This window comes from Coregonus clupeaformis, chromosome 6, assembly GCF_020615455.1.
Source record: "Coregonus clupeaformis isolate EN_2021a chromosome 6, ASM2061545v1, whole genome shotgun sequence".
In the NCBI taxonomy this organism is placed as follows: Eukaryota; Metazoa; Chordata; class Actinopteri; order Salmoniformes; family Salmonidae; genus Coregonus; species Coregonus clupeaformis.
In genome coordinates, this window is record NC_059197.1 from 46,346,821 (window position 1) to 46,369,269 (window position 22,449).

General features: G+C 43.5%; 1 protein-coding gene across 4 annotated transcripts in view; it reads left to right on the forward strand.

Moving 5' to 3' along the window:
* Window positions 1-22,449, forward strand: part of LOC121567472 (rap1 GTPase-activating protein 2-like) — a 77,448-nt gene that overhangs the window by 47,718 nt on the left and 7,281 nt on the right. The window contains exons 3-18 of one of the 4 annotated variants that reach the window (XM_045220852.1): window positions 567-602; window positions 2,295-2,339; window positions 4,838-4,873; window positions 5,144-5,362; window positions 5,857-5,960; window positions 6,452-6,530; window positions 7,044-7,097; window positions 10,704-10,787; window positions 10,967-11,067; window positions 16,800-16,929; window positions 17,157-17,312; window positions 17,713-17,784; window positions 19,568-19,654; window positions 19,859-19,999; window positions 21,931-22,077; window positions 22,259-22,371. In XM_045220852.1, the coding sequence (XP_045076787.1) occupies window positions 567-602; window positions 2,295-2,339; window positions 4,838-4,873; window positions 5,144-5,362; window positions 5,857-5,960; window positions 6,452-6,530; window positions 7,044-7,097; window positions 10,704-10,787; window positions 10,967-11,067; window positions 16,800-16,929; window positions 17,157-17,312; window positions 17,713-17,784; window positions 19,568-19,654; window positions 19,859-19,999; window positions 21,931-22,077; window positions 22,259-22,371 (1,604 nt within the window). The remainder of the gene's footprint in view (window positions 1-566; window positions 603-2,294; window positions 2,340-4,837; window positions 4,874-5,143; window positions 5,363-5,856; window positions 5,961-6,451; window positions 6,531-7,043; window positions 7,098-10,703; window positions 10,788-10,966; window positions 11,068-16,799; window positions 16,930-17,156; window positions 17,313-17,712; window positions 17,785-19,567; window positions 19,655-19,858; window positions 20,000-21,930; window positions 22,078-22,258; window positions 22,372-22,449) is intronic. The other 3 variants (XM_045220853.1, XM_045220854.1, XM_045220855.1) reach the window with 3 other exon arrangements.

Below are 22,449 nucleotides of genomic sequence, written 5' to 3' on the forward strand. Positions count from 1 at the left end.
ATACAAACACAGATACTGCACATATGGGTGTGAGAGGGTGTAGGACTGTCCTTCCTTATCTGCTCTGCCTTATTGCTAACCAGTGTGGAAATTCTGCTAGCTGTAGATGATCGTGGTGTGATAATTGTAGTTACTGGGTTTTAGAAGTTTCAGTACACTTTCGAGGCTACATTGCAGACTGTCCAGTCAGGCATCAGATTGTTATATCACATGATGTGGTTAGCGCGTATACATCTCAATGTAGTCAGCCTGGAACGCAGCCTCAGTGACCAGACCTCTCTCTATTTCCATAGAAATACCCAGAAACCCCTTGTTCACACTTAAACCATCTCACGCTGGTGTTATGTTTTGTGGACATCACAAAGCCATACCTCAACCTATACCAAATTAACCCTAATTGAAAATATCTGTCATGAATTAATTTAGTGCTTATTTAGGAAATAAAGTGCACTCCACTTATAGTGTATCACATTGGTCCAGGACAATTTGATACACTATAACCGCATTCACTATAACTGTATGACATTGTGGTAAAATAATCACCTCTGTTTGTCTGTTTGTTTCAGTCTGCCGAGTTCTTTGACATGCTGGGAAGGATGCAGGTAAGACTCCTCCCTCTTCTCTCTTCTTCCTCTTCCTTCTCTCTTTCCTTCTCTTCTCTCTAAGCTGCTGGCATGGACGTGGTGATGAAAGCACGACACGTCCATCACTTCCTGAGATTTTAATCACGGGTCCTCCCTAACGAGCAGAAGGGTCCCGTTATTAAGCCATGGGAGTTTGGAGGGGGAACGCAGGCCGCCCTTAATTTGAGGAGCCGAGACGACCGGGTCCAATCTCTGGTCCTGATTGAGTAATGGGCCGAACCGAACCAAGTTAACGAGCTCCCTCTAAAAACCCATTGATTTCTCTGTCCTTTTCTGCTGCACTGTGTCTGTGGGGTTCTGGGATCTTCTGTGGGAATGGGGTTTTAGGCAGGGTGGGGGCAGGAATAGGGTCGGTGGTGGTGGCAGCTTTGTCATGCCCATTTGGGGACAGTGGGGGAGCTTTTGACAGAGAGGGAGTGAGCGGAGGAGGACAGGATATCGACAGCACCTGATGACAAGTGTGCGAGGACAGAGGCCACACTGGCCTGCTGCCACCTCTGAGTCAGTCCTTACCAGACCCCTCTCTGTCCCCACAGTCCCTTACAGAGCACAGCGCCACATCGACCCGCACTACTAACTAGACTAGAGCAATCGATGGTGGAACAGTTGAAAAGCCTCTATCTGGAATGGTTGATCACAGAGCCCGTCTCAGAGGGATCGAAGATGGATGCATTAAGACAGGCCCCTAGCGTTGATCTAACCCAGCGGTGTTGACAAGTAGTCCCCCACTGAGCTACATCTGTTTCCCCATCCCCTCTACTGTCTGTCTGTCTGTCTGTCTTTCTGAGCTAGCCTGGTCCCTGATCTGATGGTGCTGTATTGCCAACTCCTATGGTCATTGTCAATGCAGCATAAACAGATTGGGGACCAGGTTATGTCAGAGCCACTCTGCTGAACCAGAGACAAGCATCACTGGAGGATGAGGACCATTCAAAAGCATGCAGAGAGTGCATAGATAGATAGCTAAACCAGTCTGTGCGTTGACCACTGAAATCAATAATGGAAAGTAGGGATACGGATGCGGTTTAAGTCTGGAGAATGACTTGACTTGTGTGTGAGGTCTTAAGGGTCTTCCCACGCCGGGATAAGGATAATTGAGATATGATTAAGTCTGGTAAAAGACTTGAGAGAATCTGTGTGTGTGGTAAGGATTCAGGCTTCAGAGCCTTCACACATGCACATAAGTCTTTCTCCACAGGTCTTTCCAGTAGATTGGTAATTGTGCAATTCAGGATGTGTCAACTGGAGTCATGTATGCTCTGCATATGCAAACACTTCTTATATCCAAGCAAATATTTTACCTGGGTTCCACCTATGTGCTATCTAGAACCTAAAATGGTTATTTGGTTGTCCCCATAGGAGAACCCTTTGAATAACCCTTCCAGGTAGAATCCTTTTGGTTCCAGGTATAACCCTTTTGGGTTCCATGAAGAATCCTTTCCACAGAAGGTTCTAAATGGAACCCAAAAGGTTTCTACCAGGAACCAAAAATGGTTCTCCTATGGGGACGGTCGAAGAACCCTTTTGGAACCCTTTTTTCTAAGAGTGTACAATATGTACGTACAGTAACTGATCTGGGAGTTGCGTAAGTCAGGAATGATCATTTTTGTACCCTTGTGACCCTCCGTCCACATGCGTGACCCTAACCAGGTCCCTAAATCTGAGGCGACGAAGCCCCACTCGCAGAGAAGCAAGGTCTGAGAAACACACACACACACACACACACTCACGTCAGTGTCTGTGGACCTCACCACTGGGCATGCTTCTCTGTCATGGTGCATTGACCTTGCCTCTGTGTGCATTCCTTTATTAATTGATTAATGTATTCCTTTATCAATTTATTAATGTATTCCTTTATCAATTTATTAATGTATTCCTTTATCAATTTTTTCCATCCCTTCTTTGTTTGATTGTGGTGGTGGTCATCCTCCGTGTTAACCCTGTCATCCTGGAGTAGTTTCACCACTCTCTTGTAACACTCTCCTAAGGTCCCCTCAACCAGGAAAAACGTAGGCTAACTTAAAGTAACAAAGAGCTGTTCATAATGAATGCTATTCCCCTCAATCTCCTGGGACTATATACAGTGTAAAAACAAAGAGTCAATACTGAGACTATCTCGTATCTCTGAGAGTGTCGGAAGGTGGAGACTCCCCATCAATGTTTCCCTGTTTGATGACTGTGCTGTTTCATTGTGTTGCATCACTCATTGGACCATCAATTGCTTCTGTAGAATAAAATACTGTATATACAGTTGAAGACGGAAGTTTACATACACCTTAGCCAAATACATTTAAACTCAGTTTTTCACAATTCCTGACATTTAATCCTAGTAAAAAATCCCTGTCTTAGGTCAGTTAGGATCACCACTTTATTTTAAGAATGTGAAATGTCAGAACAATAGTAGAGAGAATGATTTATTTCAGCTTTTATTTATTTCATCACATTCCCAGTGGGTCAGAAGTTTACATACACTCAATTAGTATTTGGTAGCATTGCCTTTAAATTGTTTAACTTGGGTCAAACGTTTGGGTAGCCTTCCACAAGCTTCCCACAATAAATTGGGTGAATTTTGGCCCATTCCTCCTGACAGAGCTGGTGTAACTGAGTCAGGTTTGTAGGCCTCCTTGCTCGCACACGCTTTTTCAGTTCTGCCCACACATTTTCTATAGGATTGAGGTCAGGGCTTTGTGATGGCCACTCCAATACCTTGACTTTGTTGTCCTTAAGCCATTTTGCCACAACTTTGGAAGTATGCTTGGGGTCATTGTCCATTTGGAAGACCCATTTGCGACCAAGCTTTAACTTCCTGACTGATGTCTTGAGATGTTGCTTCAGTATGTCCACATAATTTTCCTTCCTCATGATGCCATCTATTTTGTGAAGTGCACCAGTCCCTCCTGCAGCAAAGCACCCCCACAGCATGATGCTGCCACCCCCGTTCTTCACGGTTGGGATGGTGTTCTTCGGCTTGCAAGCATTCCCCTTTTTCCTCCAAACATAACGATGGTCATTATGGCCAAACTGTTCTATTTTTGTTTCATCAGACCAGAGGAAATTTCTCCAAAAAGTAAGATATTTGTCCCCATGTGCAGTTGCAAACTGTAGTCTGGCTTTTTTATGGCGGATTTGGAGCAGTGGCTTCTTCCTTGCGGAGCGGTCTTTCAGGTTATGTCGATATAGGACTAATTTTACTGTGGATATAGATACTTTTGTACCTGTTTCCTCCAGCATCTTCACAAGGTCCTTTGCTGTTGTTCTGGGATTGATTTGCACTTTTCGCACCAAAGTACGTTCATCTCTAGGAGACAGAACGGGTCTCCTTCCTGAGAGGTATGACGGCTGCGTGGTCCCATGGTGTTTATACTTGTGTACTATTGTTTGTACCTTCAGGCGTTTGGAAATTGCTCCCAAGGATGAACCAGACTTGTGGAGGTCTACAATTTATTTTCTGATGTCTTGGCTGATTTCTTTTGATTTTCCCATGATGTCAAGCAAAGAGGCACTGAGTTTGAAGGTAGGCCTTGAAATACATCCACAGGTACACCTCCAATTGACTCAAATGATGTCAATTAGCCTATCAGAAGCTTCTAAAGGCATGACATCATTTTCTGGAATTTTCCAAGCTGTTTAAAGGCACAGTCAACTTAGTGTATGTAAACTTCTGTCCCACTTGAATTGTGATACAGTGAATTATAAGTGAAATAATCTGTCTGTAAACAATTGTTGGAAAAATTACTTGTGTCATGCACAAAGTAGATGTCCTAACCGACTTGCCAAAACTGTAGTTTGTTAACAAGAAATTTGTGGAGTGGTTGAAAAACTAGTTTTAATGACTCCAACCTAAGTGTATGTAAACTTCCGACTTCAACTGTATGTTCACCCTGTGTTTCTGTGTTCAAGCTTACTATGGCGACTGACTGCCCCAGTTGTAATGTAGTTCAAGGCCCTGTTTGAATATTTTACAAACACACCATGCCTTTCTCCGTTTCTTGAAGCAATCACTGATCTTACACAAATTGATAGGTGTAAGCAATGGTTCTATCACATAGCTTTCACCAACCCAGCCTTTTCAGATCAGGGATTTCTTTAAAGAAGGAAGGAAAGAGGCATTATTCAACGTATTTGAACAGGGCTCTAGTTATTCCAGTGTAATAGGTTGATGATCTGTGTGTGTCTCTCCTCTCTCTGTCTAGCAGGATGACTACATTCCATACCCGCGGATAGAGGATGTGAGTCAGCCCTCTGATACGATCATATCAGCTGGATCAAAACACTATGCACACACAAGCGTGAATAACACAAACCCACATATGCATGCATACATACACACACACACATGCAGGAATGCAAATACTGGTGGTCAATGTAAAGGCTCAAAGAACATTTACAGGCACATTTATGATCAAAATCCCAAGCTCTTATTTATTTCTATGGCCCTGTTCTTGTGGATGGTGATGTCTTGGTACATCAACCCCTTGTACCTTGGTTGTGTGGTTCAGATTCTGGAGAAGGGTAGCCCATACCCGCAGGTGATCCTGCCCCAGTTTGGGGGTTACTGGATTGAGGATGCCGAGGCGCCTGCAGGCACCCCCACCTCCTCGGAGAGCAGCTTCTGTGAGGAGGATGACGGAGGGGACATAAGCCCTGGGGGAGGCTTCGGCTTCCGGCTGGAGTGTAACAGCACGGCCAGGGCCTACCGCAAACACTTCCTGAGCAGGGTGAGTCAAGGCCTATTTGGCTAGTAGTAATAATGTGGGTGTGTGAGTGGGGGGGAAGGGGGGTCTGCGCCTGCATGTGTGTGTCTGTGTGTGTTTACGTGTGTACGTGTGTGTGTGTTCTCTGTAAGGGTGTGTTTCCCTCCAGTCTTTCTCCATTCGGTGATTTTTCCTACTTCAGACTCAATTCTGCTCTGGGGTTATGACAAAGAATTAGGAATCAGTCTTTTGGAAAAATTAACGTATAATTTACACCAATAATATGGAGATCTGTGAAATATTGACTGTTAAACCTTATTAGACGCTGTGTAACTTCTTTAAACTGTCTCATCATACTGTGTAGTGATTTGCTGTCCTCCCTCCCTCCATCACTTTCTCCCCTCTTTCTTTCTATCGCTCTGACTCTCTCTCTCTCTCTCTCTCGCTCTCTCTCTCTCTCTCTCTCTCTCGCTCTCTCTCTCTCTCTCTCTCTCTCTCTCTCTCTCTCTCTTCTTCAGGAGCATATGAACTACTACTGCACAGGCAGCAGTCTGGGGAACCTCATTATGTCACTGAAGCACGAGGAGGCAGAGGGCCAGGAGTTCCTCCGCATCATGCTCAGGTAACTACACTAGGGCCAGGAGTTCCTCTGCATCATGCTCAGGTAGCTACAGTAGGGCCAGGAGTTCCTCCATCATGCTCAAGTAGCTACAGTAGGGCCAGGAGTTCCTCCATCAAGCTCCGGTAGTTAAACTAGGACCAGGAGTTCCTCCATCATGCTCAGGTAGCTACAGTCATATAATTACATACAATAGGGCCAGGAGTTCCAGTAGGGATGTAGGATCTGAACTAGCTATGATCTGCCCTGGCCTGGACCCATTAATGCATCCACAGCAGACGGTGTCCAGTGGGCCTATGTTGGTTCTGGAGCCTGGCTTGGACCCATTGTTATAGTCACACTACCCCTACCTTGTGAATGTGGATTTACACACTTATCATGTAACCGGTAGCCAGAACTTTCACTGTAGGTATAGGGAGTATGTATGTGCGATGTGCTGCCTACCTTCTTTAAGATGTGGTTATTGACAATGGTTTTGTGCAATCATCACCCAGGTCGAGGACAAAGACACACCATGACAGGATCTCTCTGGCAGGCCTCAACCAGCTTCCCAGTGTACCCCAGATAGCCAAGGTAAGGAGGGCTGACTTAATAATATAATATATAATATGCCATTTAGCAGACGCTTTTATCCAAAGCGACTTACGCACCACCAAGTACCACATGTTCACTCAATACAACATGTACTCAGTGTAAAGTGGTGATCTGGATTTCAAAAATCAACAATGCTGACAGCCCACCACTGTTTTGGTAAACAGCTGAGGGTGGGGTTGAAGAAATTTCGCCACTTTCAAATTCATAGACTGACCATGAGATCAAAATTATAGTTTTAACCATGAGTTGAAACTATAGTGTTTGTTTACATTTACATTGTTTACAAACAATGAAGTAAAACAAGCTTTTGGGTTCTGATGCGGTAAGACAGTTGAAATAAGCTCATGATTCATTTATACACTGATATATTATAATTAATTTAACAGTCCATAAAGGGATGTACCAATACCAGATTGCCCCTTCAACCTAAAATCGATTTGTTTCCATCACTGTGATTTCAAATGGATCCGTATCTGTCTGTCTGTGTTTCAGCTTCTCTGCGACGACGTGACTGGCCTGAAGTTCAACCCGGTCCTGTACCCCAGAGTGAGTCTGCTCCACAGTTTCCTTTCAGCCAGGCGCTTCCACCTCTACTACAGTAGCCATAGAACCAGGGTCGTTCATTAGGTCATGCCATAGAAATATAAATTGTTTTTTAGCAATTCTATTTCTATGGGGCATGCATAATTTTTTCAAAACGTTTTGCAATGAACACAAGTGTTTCTTATTGGACATTTCCAGGTAGTCTCTCCCTTTTTCAGTCCCTTTTCTTTCGTTTGCTGCAACTTCCACCTGGTCCACTACACAGCCTGTACCACCATGTTCTGTCTTACTGATGTGGTGTAGGCAGTGCTAATGTAACAATGTACGCTGGGAGTCGGGAAGCAAGTACAGGGAGTGCATTTAATGATAAATAAAACATGGAACAAAACAAGAGTAGCGCCCAGACAGGAACAGAGTAACAGAATCAATAACGCCTATGGAAGGAACCAAAGGGAGTGACATACAGTGGGGAAAAAAGTATTTAGTCAGCCACCAATTGTGCAAGTTCTCCCACTTAAAAAGATGAGAGAGGCCTGTAATTTTCATCATAGATACACGTCAACTATGACAGACAAAATGAGGGGAAAAAATCCAGAAAATCACATTGTAGGATTTTTAATGAATTTATTTGCAAATTATGGTGGAAAATAAGTATTTGGTCAATAACAAAAGTTTCTCAATACTTTGTTATATACCCTTTGTTGGCAGTGACACAGGTCAAACGTTTTCTGTAAGTCTTCACAAGGTTTTCACACACTGTTGCTGGTATTTTGGCCCATTCCTCCATGCAGATCTCCTCTAGAGCAGTGATGTTTTGGGGCTGTCGCTGGGCAACACGGACTTTCAACTCCCTCCAAAGATGTTCTATAGGGTTGAGATCTGGAGACTGGCTAGGCCACTCCAGGACCTTGAAATGCTTCTTATGAAGCCACTCCTTCGTTGCCCGGGCGGTGTGTTTGGGATCATTTTCATGCTGAAAGACCCAGCCACGTTTCATCTTCAATGCCCTTGCTGATGGAAGGAGGTTTTCACTCAAAATCTCACGATACATGGCCCCATTCATTCTTTCCTTTACACGGATCAGTCGTCCTGGTCCCTTTGCAGAAAAACAGCCCCAAAGCATGATGTTTCCACCCCCATGCTTCACAGTAGGTATGGTGTTCTTTGGATGCAACTCAGCATTCTTTGTCCTCCAAACACGACGAGTTGAGTTTTTACCAAAAAGTTATATTTTGGTTTCATCTGACCATATGACATTCTCCCAATCCTCTTCTGGATCATCCAAATGCACTCTAGCAAACTTCAGATGGGCCTGGACATGTACTGGCTTAAGCAGGGGACACGTCTGGCACTGCAGGATTTGAGTCCCTGGCGGCGTAGTGTGTTACTGATGGTAGGCTTTGTTACTTTGGTCCCAGCTCTCTGCAGGTCATTCACTAGGTCCCCCTGTGTGGTTCTGGGATTTTTGCTCACCGTTCTTGTGATAATTTTGACCCCACAGGGTGAGATCTTGCGTGGAGCCCCAGATCGAGGGAGATTATCAGTGGTCTTGTATGTCTTCCATTTCCTAATAATTGCTCCCACAGTTGATTTCTTCAAACCAAGCTGCTTACCTATTGCAGATTCAGTCATCCCAGCCTGGTGCAGGTCTACAATTTTGTTTCTGGTGTCCTTTGACAGCTCTTTGGTCTTGGCCATAGTGGAGTTTGGAGTGTGACTGTTTGAGGTTGTGGACAGGTGTCTTTTATACTGATAACAAGTTCAAACAGGTGCCATTAATACAGGTAACGAGTGGAGGACAGAGGAGCCTCTTAAATAAGAAGTTACAGGTCTGTGAGAGCCAGAAATCTTGCTTGTTTGTAGGTGACCAAATACTTATTTTCCACCATAATTTGCAAATAAATTCATAAAAAATCCTACAATGTGATTTTCTGGATTTTTTTCCCTCAATTTGTCTGTCATAGTTGACGTGTACCTATGATGAAAATTACAGGCCTCTCTCATCTTTTTAAGTGGGAGAACTTGCACAATTGGTGGCTGACTAAATACTTTTTTCCCCCACTGTATATGTGACAGCTAGTTCTGTTCATCACATCAGAGGTCATAAGGATGATGGAGCTGCTTGTTGTGCCTCTGCTCCGGGTCCTGTAGAACTGATCTGTTATTATGACAGTCGGCTCAGACTGCTCCCCCCCCCCCCCTCCCATCCCCCACTGGTCACAGCTGACTGCCTTTCAAAATGGCCACAATCAACCCACAGTGGTCCTGGGTCGTATTCATTAGAGCATGCAACGGAAAACATTTTGCAGCTGAAAACAGAAATGAGCATTTCTTATTGGACAAGTCCAAGTAGTCCCTTCCTGTTTTAGTCAGTTTCTTTCCATTTGGTGCCTATTGAATACAACCCTGACCTCCACAGACGTGATAGACATACACTACATTACCAAAAGTATGTGGACACCTGCTCGTCATGGGCATTATTTTGGAGTGGCCCCCCCTTTGCTGCTATAACAATCTCCTCTCTTCTGGGAAGGCTTTCCCCAAGATGTTGGAACATTGCTGCGGGGACTTGCTTCCATTCAGCCACAAGAGCATTAGTGAGGTCGGGCACTGATGTTGGGCGATTAGGCCTGGCTCGCAGTCGGCGTTCCAATTCATACCAAAGGTGTTCGATGGGGTTGAGGTCAGGGCTTTGTGCAGGCCAGTCAAGTTCTTCCACACCGATTTCGACAAACCATTTCTGTATGGATCTCGCTTTGTGCACAGGTGCATTGTCATACTGAAACAGGAAAGGGCCTTCCCCAGACCATTATTCCTCCTCCACCAAACTTTGCAGTTGGCACTATGCATTCGGGCAGGTAGCATTCTCCTGGCATCCGCCAAACTCAGATTCGAACTTCCAAATGGTGAAGCGTGATTCATCACTTCAGAGAATGCATTTCCACTGCTCCAGAGTCCAATGGCGTCGAGCTTTACACCAGTATAGCAGACGCTTGGCATTGCTCATGGGGATGTTAGGCTTGTGTGTGGCTGCTCATCCATGGAAGCCCATTTCATGAAGCTCCTGAAGAACAGTTATTGTGCTGACGTTGCTTCCAGGGGCAGTTTGGAACTCGGTAGTAAGTGTTGCAACTGAGGACAGACGATTTTTACACGCTACACGCTTCAGCACTCGGCGGTCCCGTTCTGTGAGCTTGTGTGGTCTACCACTTCGCAGCTGAGCCGTTGTTGCTCCTAGACGTTTCCACTTCACAATAACAGCATTTACAGTTGACCGGGGCAGCTCTAGCAGGGCAGAAATTTGACGAGCAGACTTGTTGGAAAGGTAGCATCCTAAGACGGTGCCACTTTGAAAGTCACTGAGCGCTTCAGTAAGGCCATTCTACTGCCAATGTTTGTCTATAGAGATTGCATGGCTGTGTGCTCGATTTTATGCACCTGTCAGCAACAGGTGTGGCTGAAATAGTTGAATCCACTAATTTGAAGGGGTGTCCACATACATTTGTATATATAGTGTAAATGTCTGCCCGAGTTATGGAGTGACTTTATCACATAACTGGATTTTATATGTATGGACACATCCTTATCATTTTTTTGTTTTGGTTTCAGGGCTCTCAGCTGATAATAGGTTATGACGAACATGAAGTGAACAACACCTTTAAGTTTGGTGTCATCTACCAGAAGTTTGGTCAGGTGAGTGTGATATGCAGGTTTTTATTGCCAAATGGTGTTTCCGTTTATTCCTTATCAATCCCATGCCATTTATTTTTGCCCTGTAACTTGCATTGTGTATGGAACCCCATACATTAACATCTCCATTTTAATCTTCTCCCTTCATCTCTCTCTCCTCTCCTCTAATCGCTCCATCCCAGACGACAGAGGAGGAGTTGTTTGGGAACAACGAGGAGACGCCAGCCTTCCGAGAGTTCCTCAGTGTTCTGGGAGACAACATAAATCTGAATGACTTTAAGGGGTGAGAGACATAGATACAACTCTATTACGACTCTACTAGAGAGAGAGAGAGAGAGAGAGAGAGAGAGAGAGAGAGAGAGAGAGAGAGAGAGAGAGAGAGAGAGAGAGAGAGAGAGAGAGAGAGAGAGAGAGAGAGAGAGAGAGAGAGAGAGAGAGAGAGAGAGAGAGACAGAGAGAGAGAGAGACAGAGAGACAGAGAGACAGAGAGACAGAGAGAGAGAGAGAGAGAGAGAGAGAGAGAGAGAGAGAGAGAGAGAGAGACAGAGAGACAGAGACAGAGAGAGAGAGAGAGAGAGAGAGAGAGAGAGAGAGAGAGAGAGAGAGAGCCCATATGCCCCCCTAGGCACAACTACGACAACATAACCAACAAAAACGGGTCACGACTCCTGCAGCTCTGTCGCACACTGGGTATGTACATAGTCAATGGTAGGCTTCGAGGGGACTCCTATGGTAGGTTCACCTATAGCTCATCTCTTGGCAGTAGTACTGTAGACTACTTTATCACTGACCTCAACCCAGAGTCTCTCAGAGCGTTCACAGTCAGCCCACTGACACCCATATCAGACCACAGCAAAATCACAGTCTACTTGAACATAGCAATACTCAATCATGAGGCATCAAAGCCAAAGGAACTGAATAATATTAAGAAATGCTATAGATGGAAGGAAAGTAGTGTTGAAACCTACCAAAAAACAACAAATTCAATCCATTCTAGACAACTTCCTGGACAAAATGTTCCACTGTAACAGTGAAGGTGTAAACTTGGCAGTAGAAAACCTAAACAGTATATTTGACCTCTCAGCTTCCCTATCAAATCTAAAAATCTCTAACAGAAAACCAAAGAAAAGTAATAACAGTGATAAATGGTTTGCTGAAGAATGCAAAAACCTAAGAAAGAAATTGAGAAACCTATCCAACCAAAAACATAGAGACCCAGAAAACCTGAGCCTACGACTTCACTATGGTGAATCACTAAAACAATACAGAAATACACTACGGAAAAAGAAGGAACAGCATGTCAGAAATCAGCTCAATGTAATTGAAGAATCCATAGACTCTAACCACTTCTGGGAAAATTGGAAAACACTAAACAAACAACAACACGAAGAGCTATCTATCCAAAACAGAGATGTATGGGTAAACCACTTCTCCAATCTTTTTGGCCCTATAACAGAGAACAAACAGCAAAAAAATATACATGATCAAATGCAAATCTTAGAATCAACTATTAAAGACTACCAGAACCCACTGGATTCTCCAATTACATTGAATGAACTACAGGACAAAATACAAACCCTCCAACCCAAAAAAGTCCTGTGGTGTTGATGGTATCCTCAATGAAATGATAAAATATACAGACCACAAATTTCAATTAGCTATACTTAAACTCTTTAACATCATCCTTAGCTCTGGCATCTTCCCCAATATTTGGAACCAAGGACTGATCACCCCAATCCACAAAAGTGGAGACAAATTTGACCCCAATAACTACCGTGGGATATGCGTCAACAGCAACCTTGGGAAAATCCTCTGCATTATCATTAACAGCAGACTAGTTCATTTCCTCAGTGAAAACAATGTACTGAGCAAATGTCAAATTGGCTTTTTACCAAATTACCGTACGACAGACCACGTATTCACCCTGCACACCCTAATTGACAAACAAACAAACCAAAACAAAGGCAAAGTCTTCTCATGCTTTGTTGATTTCAAAAAAGCTTTTGACTCAATTTGGCATGAGGGTCTGCTATACAAATTGATGGAAAGTGGGGTTGGGGGAAAAACATACGACATTATAAAATCCATGTACACAAACAACAAGTGTGCGGTTAAAATTGGCAAAAAACACACACATTTCTTTCCACAGGGCCGTGGGGTGAGACAGGGATGCAGTTTAAGCCCCACCCTCTTCAACATATCTATCAACGAATTGGCGAGGGCACTAGAACAGTCTGCAGCACCCGGCCTCACCCTACTAGAATCTGAAGTCAAATGTCTTCTGTTTGTTGATGATCTGGTGCTTCTGTCACCAACCAAGGAGGGCCTACAGCAGCACCTAGATCTTCTGCACAGATTCTGTCAGACCTGGGCCCTGACAGTAAATCTCAGTAAGACAAAAATAATGGTGTTCCAAAAAAGGTCCAGTTGCCAGGACCACAAATACAAATTCCATCTAGACACCGTTGCCCTAGAGCACACAAAAAACTATACATACCTCGGCCTAAACATCAGCGCCACAGGTAACTTCCACAAAGATGTGAACGATCTGAAAGACAAGGCAAGAAGGGCCTTCTATGCCATCAAAAGGAACATAAAATTTGACATACCAATTAGGATCTGGCTAAAAATACTTGAATCAGTTATAGAACCCATTGCCCTTTATGGTTCTGAGGTCTGGGGTCCGCTCACCAACCAAGAATTCACAAAATGGGACAAACACCAAATTGAGAGACTGCATGCAGAATTCTGCAAAAACATCCTCCGTGTACAACGTAAAACACCAAATAATGCATGCAGACCAGAATTAGGCCAATACCCGCTAATTATCAAAATCCAGAAAAGAGCCGTTAAATTCTATAACCACTTAAAAGGAAGCGATTCCCAAACCTTCCATAACAAAGCCATCACCTACAGAGAGATGAACTTGGAGAAGTGTCCCCTAAGTAAGCTTGTCCTGGGGCTCTGTTCACAAACACAAACAGACCCCACACAGCCCCAGGACAACAACAACAACAACACAACTAGACCCAACCAAATCATGAGAAAACAAAAAGAGAATTACTTGACACATTGGAAAGAACAAACAAAAAAACAGAGCAAACTAGAATGCTATTTGGCCCTAAACAGAGAGTACACAGTGGCAGAATACCTGAACACTGTGACTGACCCAAACTTAAGGAAAGCTTTGACTATGTACAGACTCAGTGAGCATAGCCTTGCTATTGAGAAAGGCCGCCGTAGGCAGACCTGGCTCTCAAGAGAAGACAGGTTATGTGCACACTGCCCACAAAATGAGGTGGAAACTGAGCTGCACTTCCTAACCTCCTGCCAAATGTATGACCATATTAGAGACACATATTTCCCTCAGATTACAGCGATCCACAAAGAATTCGAAAACAAACCCAATTTTGATAAACTCCATTATCTACTGGGTGAAAAACCACAGTGTGCCATCACAGCTGCAAGATTTGTGACCTGTTGCCACAAGAAAAGGGCAACCAGTGAAGAACAAACACCATTGTAAATACAACCCATATTTATGTTTATTTATTTTCCCATTTGTACTTTAACTATTTGCACATTGTTACAACACTGTATATATACATAATATGACATTTGAAATGTCTTTATTCTTTTGAAACTTCTGAGTGTAATGTTTACTGTTAATATTTATTGTTTATTTCACTTTTGTTTACTATCTACTTCACTTGCTTTGGCAATGTTAACACACGTTTCCCATGCCAATAAAGCCCTTAAATTGAAATTGAAATTAAATTGAATTGAATTGAATTGAATTGAATAGAGAGAGAGAGAGAGAGAGAGAGAGAGAGAGAGAGAGAGAGAGAGAGAGAGAGAGAGAGAGAGAGAGAGAGAGAGAGAGAGAGAGAGAGAGAGAGAGAGAGAGAGAGAGAGAGAGAGAGAGATTCTACTACTGGGAGGGAGACACATTTGACCCTAACAATTACAGAGGTGTTTGTGTGAACAGTAACGTGGGGATGATTTATTACAAAACATATTTACACCCTACACACCCTGATAGATAAACATGTCCACCAAAATAATTCCAAAATGTACGCTTGCTTTTATCGACTTCCAAAAAGCTTTTGATTCTATTTGGCATACAGGACTGTTTTACAAAGTTATTGAAAGTGGTGTAGGGGGTAAAACATGTGACATAATTAAATCAATGTATACTGGCAATACGTGGAGCATCAAAATTGGCAAGAGAAGAACATAATTCTTTAACCAGGGGCAGGGCCTTCGCCAGGGTTGCAATCTGAGCCCTGCACTCTTCAATATTTACATCAACGAATTGGCCACTATTCTAGAAAAATCCCCAGCCCCTGGAATTCTTCGCAGATGACCTATGCCTGCTGTCACCCACAGCACATGGCCTACAGCAGAGCCTGGACCTGCTAGAGCAGTACTGCCAGACCTGGGCCCTGGCAGTAAACCCCAAAAATACTAAAATAATGATTTTCCAGAGAAGATCCAGATCTCAGGGAATTAGACCAAAGTTTACTGCACACACTACAATTACTTAGTTTTAAAAAATAAGTTCAACTGGACACCTTAATGATGCAGTGAATGAACTGAGAGAGAAAGCACGGAGGGCATTCTATGCCATTAAAAAACAAATTCAAATTGAAATACCTATTAAAATTAAGCTAAAACTAATTGAATGTGTCATTGAACCAATTGCACTTTATGGCAGCGAGGTGTGGGGTCCACTTGCGAAACAAGATTTCACCAAATGGGACAAACACCCCATTAAAACCCTGCATGCAGAGTTCTGTAAGATTCTCCTACATGTCCAGAGGAAAACTACAAACAATGCACGCAGGGCAGAATTAGGCCAATATCCACTAATAATACAAACTCAAAAAATAACAATTAAGTTTTGGAAACATCTAAAATACAGTGACCCCCTCTCATATCATTACCAAGCCCTGCAATGCCCTAAATCGACAGTACACCGTGGCTAACTATTTGACCATGGTTACTGATCAAAACCTTAGAAAAACCTTGACAAAGTACAGGCTCAGTGAGCACAGCCTTGCTATTGAGAAGGGTAGACACAGGAAAACCTGGCTCCCTGTAAAAAGCTGTGCAACCACTGCACCACAGCAGAACCTGAGACAGAGCTGCATTTCCTGACAAAATGTTGAAAATATTAAACAATTAGAGAGTGTCATTTCCCCAAATTTGAAACAGTTTTTCAAGGTTTCAAAGATCTCTCTGATGAGAATAGGCTACCCGTCCTGTTGGGGGAGGACACAGAGAGCTGTGGGTTGGCAGCGCACTACATTGCTGCCTGCAATAAGATGAGGGACAGTGTCTAACAGACCAACCAACCTGCACATGTCCTCTATATTGTTATTGTTCAATGGTTATTTTGATCCTTGGTTATTGTTGTTACTGTTGTCCCGTTGACAATATTGATGATGATTATTTTAATTATGTTAATAGTGTAAATATCCAAAGTAAGCTTTGGCAATATGTTCATTGTTACGTCATGCCAATAAATCAAATCTAATTTAATTGAATTGAGAGAGAAAGAGAGAGAGAGAGAGAGAGAGAGAGAGAGAGAGAGAGAGAGAGAGAGAGAGAGAGAGAGAGAGAGAGAGAGAGAGAGAGAGAGAGAGAGAGAGAGAGAGAGAGAGAGAGAGAGAGAGAGAGAGAGAACTACTCTACTACTGAGAGGGACAGAGAGAGTGAGGGGGGGGTAGAGGGAGGGAGAGCGGGAGGGAGGGAGACGTAGAGAGATGGGGGAATGAGAGAGAGAGATAGTTCATGCAGAGAGAGAGGGAGAATGGAGGGAGGTAAGGAAGGAGGGAGAGAAAGAGAGAAATGCAGGAGTTTGACACTATATATACTGCTACCATGCTACCATTCATCATGAGTAGGGCCAGCAGTTTTCCCTGTCACGTGATCAGGAAATGCTCCTGGCCCTTCCCAATAATTTAAAGTCATGGTAATGATAATCATATTATGTTGTCACTGTGCTCCTAGGTTCCGTGGTGGTCTGGATGTATCTCATGGTCAGACAGGCTCTGAGTCCATCTACACCGTCTTCAGACAGAGAGAGATGATGTTCCACGTCTCCACTAAACTACCCTTCACTGAGGGAGATGTACAACAGGTACTGAACAAGCTACACCACACACAACATAATAACAGTGGTTACAGTATGTGTTTTGTGTGTGTGTGTGTGTGTGTCACTCATAAACACACTCTGTTTCCTCATCCCTCTCACCCCACACCATTCCTGTACATTTTGTCTCCAATAATTGTGATTAATTATACTGAATAACATACAGTCAAAACAGTCCTAAGGTGTTTACAAAACACTATGCTCTTGTCCCTCAGCTCCAGAGGAAGAGGCACATAGGAAATGACATCGTGGCGGCGGTCTTCCAAGAAGACGCCACGCCCTTTGTGCCTGACATGATCGCTTCCAACTTCCTCCATGCGTATGTGCTGGTGCAGGTGGAGAGCCCTGGTACTGAACACACTACATACAAGGTCAGTACTATAGCCTACTATGAACCTAACAGGCTCACCATGTGATATTTGCAAAGCCGTTTTTATTTATTTATTACGGAGTGGGCCTTTAAGGCATGGATATTATGTAACCTTTGTGAAATGGCTAGCTAGTTAGCGGTGCGCGCTAGTAGCGTTTCAATCGGTGACGTCACTCGCTCTGAGACCTTGAAGTAGTTGTTTGCCTTGCTCTGCAAGGACCGCTGTTTTTGTGGAGCGATAGGTAACGATGCATCGAGGGTCACCGTTGTCGATGTGTGCAGAGGGTCCCTGGTTCTAGCCCAGGTTGGGGCGAGGAGAGGGACGGAAGAAATACTGTTAGAATGACATAAGCCAGACTCTACACAGTAAATGGGTGACATTAATTGCTTTGTGTCGGCAGGTGTCTGTTACAGCAAGGGAGGATGTACCTCCGTTTGGTCCACCTCTCCCCAATCCAGCGGTCTTCAAGAAGGTAAGTAAGAGAGAGAGAATTACAGAGAGAGAGAGAAAGAGAGAGAGATGGAAGGAGAGGGATAAGGATACATAGAGAGTGAGAGATGGAGGGAGAGTTAAAGTTTCCCACAGTTATTTACAGTGATGATGAAGTTTGATGATAAACCTGCCATCATACAGTTTATTCATTAAGTATTCATACTGCTTGCTTTATTCCACATGTTGTTGTGTTACAGCCTGAATTAAAAATGGATACAATTATATTTTTTCACACCCATCTATCTTCAAACAATACCCCATGACAAAGTGAAAACATGTTTAATTTTTTTTGCAAATGTATTGAAAATGAAATACAGAAATATCTCATTTACATAAGTATTCACACCCCTGAGTCAATACATGTTAGAATCACCTTTAGCAGCGATTACAGCTGTGAGTCTTTCAGGGTAAGTCTCTAAAGGCTTTGCACACCTGGATTGTACAATATTTGCACATTATTCTTCTTCAAGCTCTGTTAAGGTGGTTGTTGATCATTGCTAGACAGCCATTTTCAAGTCTTGCCATAGATTTTCACACCGTTTTAAGTCAAATCTGTAACTAGGCCACTCAGGAACATTCAGTGTCGTCTTGGTAAGCAACTCCAGTGTATATTTTGCCTTGTGATTTAGGTTATTGTCCTGCTAAAAGGTCAATTTGTTTCCCAGTGTCTGTTGGAAAGCAGATTTTTTTTTGTTTTTACTCCCTAGTCCTTGCCGATGACAATCATACACATAACATGATGCAGCCACCACCATGCTTGAAAATATGAAGAGTGGTACTCAGTGATGTGTTGTGTTGGATTTGCCCCAAACATAACACTTTGTATTCAGAACAAAAAGTGAATTGCTTTGCCACATTTGTTGCAGTTTTACTTTAGTGCCTTGTTGCAAACAGGATGCATGTTTTGGAATATTTCTATTCTGTACAGGCTTCCTTAGTATTGTGGAGTAACTACAATGTTGTTAACATCCTTTTCTCCTATCACAGCCATTAAACTCTGTAACTGTTTTAAAGTCACCATTGGCCTCATGGTGAAATCATTGAGCGGTTTCCTTCCTCTCCGGCAACTGAGTTGGGAAGGACACTTGTATCTTTGTACTGACTAGGTATATTGATACACCATCAAAAGTGTAATTAATAACTTCACCATCCTCAAACGGATATTCAATGTCTGCTTTTTTTTTTTACCCATCTACCAATAGGTGCCCTTCTTTGCGAGGAATTCAAAAACCTCCCTGGTCTTTGTGGTTGAATCTGTGTTTGAAATTGACTGCTCGACTGAGGGACCTTACAGATAATTGTATGTGTGGGGTACAGAGATGAGGTAGTCATTCAAAAATCATGTTAAACACTATTATTGCACACAGAGTGAGTCCATGCAACTTACTATGTGACTTGTTAAGCACATTTTTACTCCTGAACTTATTTAGACTTGCCATAACAAAGGGGTTGAATACTTATTAACTCAAGACATTTCAGCTTTTCATTTTGAAATTAATTCTAAAAACATAATTCCATTTTGACATTATGGGGTATTTTGTGTATAGGCCAGTGACACAAAATCTCAATTTAATCCATTTTTAATTCAGGCTGTAACACAACAAAATGTGGAAAAAGTCAAGGGGTGTGAATACCTTCTGAAGGCACTGTATCAGTCCTTTTCATCCCATCGACTCCAGACGACCAGATGATGATGAGTATGGTGCTGATGAAAGTCACCTCTCCTCCTTCCCCCTCTCCTTCCCCCTCTCCTCTCTCCCCAGGGTCCTGAGTTTCGCGACTTCCTGCTGACAAAGCTGATCAATGCGGAGAATGCCTGCTACAAGTCTGACAAGTTTGCCAAGCTAGAGGTGAGAGGGGCAGATGACTCGAGACACCCTGGATGTGTTGTTCAATCTCTTTCATCTATATCAGTCAACTCCACTACTGCTTCTTAAATGATACATGGTGGTGTTGTTTTTTGTGTGTGTGTGTTTGCTTCTGTGCATCTGTATACGTCTGTGTGTGTCTCTATGGATCTGTGTGTGCATGTGTCTGTGCGTGCGTGTGTCTAGGGGCGGACGCGAGCTGCGCTGCTGGATAACCTTCACGATGAGCTCCACAGACAGACCCAGGTTACTCTGGGGCTAAGCCAGGCTGGGGAGGAGGACAAGCTGGAGAATGAGGGCCATGGGGGACTGCTGGAGTCCTTCAAGGTGACTCTTTAACACCGTTTTTCACCTCATCATCTGAGGCCATGTCTGAACCTGTCTGAACCTGTCCCACACAATCTCTTTCACCTATCTAGTTGTCTACTGATGTTGTATCTCTCTCTCTCTCTCTCTCTCTCTCTCTCTCTCTCTCTCTCTCTCTCTCTATCTCTGTGTCTCTCTGTGTCTCTCTCACTCTCTCTGTTTCTCTCTCTCTCTCTGTGTGTGTCTCTCTCTCTGTGTCTCTCTCTCTGTGTCTCTTGGTGTCTCTCTCTCTCTCTCTCTCTCTCTCTCTCTCTCTCTCTCTCTCTCTCTCTCTCTCTCTCTCTCTCTCTCTCTCTCTCTCTCTCTCTCTCTCTCTCTCTCTCTTTCCCTCCCTCCAACCACGCTGCTGTTGATTGAGATTATTGTACCACCTTACCCGTCTCTCTCCATCTCTCTCTCCCTCTCTCCCTGTCTGACCTTATGGTGTCTCATTGTCTTTTCACAGGCAGTGTGGAGGTGTGTGTTGCATGCCACTCATTCAACCACTGGGGGTGCTGTGCTCATCGCTCCAACAGCAGTCACTGTTTATTACCTGTCGTCGCAGATACTTTATTATACTGATTGAGAATCAGAACAAAGCATATCCCATATTGAAAGCATCTCCAAACATTGAAACACTCAATAAACACTGTTCATGTGGTTTTGTTTGTTGTGTTTTATGCCCTCGAGACTAACGTTGAAACACACGGTCTGTGTCTCCCTTAGTCTAACCTACTAGTGATGACATGTTATCATAAGGCTTCTTATGATTTTCTTTACAATTTAAGTGAACTAAAATAGTAGCCTAGTACACAGTGCATCATTATCAGTAATATTCAGTGTTGGGGAAGCTACTCTGAAAATATAGTGTACCAAGCTAACAATTACTTCACATTGGAAGAAGTTAAGCTACACTAAAGATAATGTTACGAAAGTTCTAGTTTACTTAACTAAAGTTACTTTAAAAAGTAGTTCAATACATCCAAACTACTTTGTGATACATTATCATAGCTAAATCTGAAATGTCATAGACTACAAATTGATCATTCTGGAGTCAGATGTTAACAGAATGTGTAATTTAGCCTATTAAACACGTTTCAACTGAGAATTAGGCAGGTCTGATGCCGAAAAAGAAAGGAAATTATTTTCTACTTCACCCATATTTTCTTTTCTTTTTGCAAAAAAAATAGTGTGTATTTCCTCACGTAAAACACTACTGAAAACATTACCTAGATCAGAGTTTAGTTCAACTACCACCAAGCTACTGCAAAATGTAGTTCACTATTCCCCAACACTGGTAATATTACAGTCATATCTCTCAGTATCCATGCACTGCACTCCTTATTTCTCTGTGTAGGAGAAGTGCACTCTCTGCTGACAGTATATCGTAATAGCAGGTTTGATCTTTCCCATGAACATATCTAATTTGATCAATATCAGAGACATTCATTTTACCCAACCACATTATAAATAGAATACAATAAAATCATCTATAAAACACACCGAATCTTGCGTAATTTGGTCATATGCTCGATGTTTACATAGTCTGTCCACGAGAGTTTAATACACACCACACTCAAAGAGCTTTGGAAATTGATGAGTACTCAGTAATGAGTATAGTTGCAGGATGCGGTATGTAGCCCAGTGGCTTAGGAGTTGAACCGGTTCGAATCCCGAGCCAGGCGCTGGAAAAAATGGGGTGAATTGATCTGGCAACTGGAGGGCTGCTGGGTTCACATCCTAAAGACGTTCCCCTACAGTTGGGCCCTTAAGCAAGACCCCTTTACCCCACAACATGCTCTCCATCCAGGGGCACTGTGCTTGTCTCAGCTGAGACAATGACTGTCCTCTTTTCTCTCGCACTCCACACCGCTCCCTTTTAACCCACTCTCTCCTCTGTCCCTGTCCCCTAGCGTGCGATGCGCGTCCGGAGTCACTCCATGGAGACCATGGTGGGGTCACACCGTCACCGGAGTCCAGGGGTGGGAGGGGGGTTCCCGGCCAGCTTGAGTGGAGGGGGGATGCCACAGAGCACCGAGTGCACAAAGAGTACCTTCACGGTGAGCAGGGGGGAGAGGGTGGAGGGGGAGGAGCACTGATGTAATTTCAACTGTTTTATATGTGAAGGGTAGTGGTCCATCAGAATGTAGCCAAAATATGCCTTAATTGAGCTCTATCAGCCTCCTAATGCTGTGTATTGCCTGCTTGTTAATGGTATTGACTGTGTGTCTCTCTCTCCAGCCACCAGTGCTGTCAGCCAAGTCTCCCCTAAAGAGTCCAGTGAAGCGTCGATCAGGCCTCTTCCCTCGCCTCCACTCCAGCACAGAGAGCCCCTCGGACAGACACACACGCAGGTCAGCAGGCTTTCCATAGCCTGGTCCCAGATCTGTTTGTGCTGTTTTGTTAATGACCATAGGAGTTGGCAAGACAAC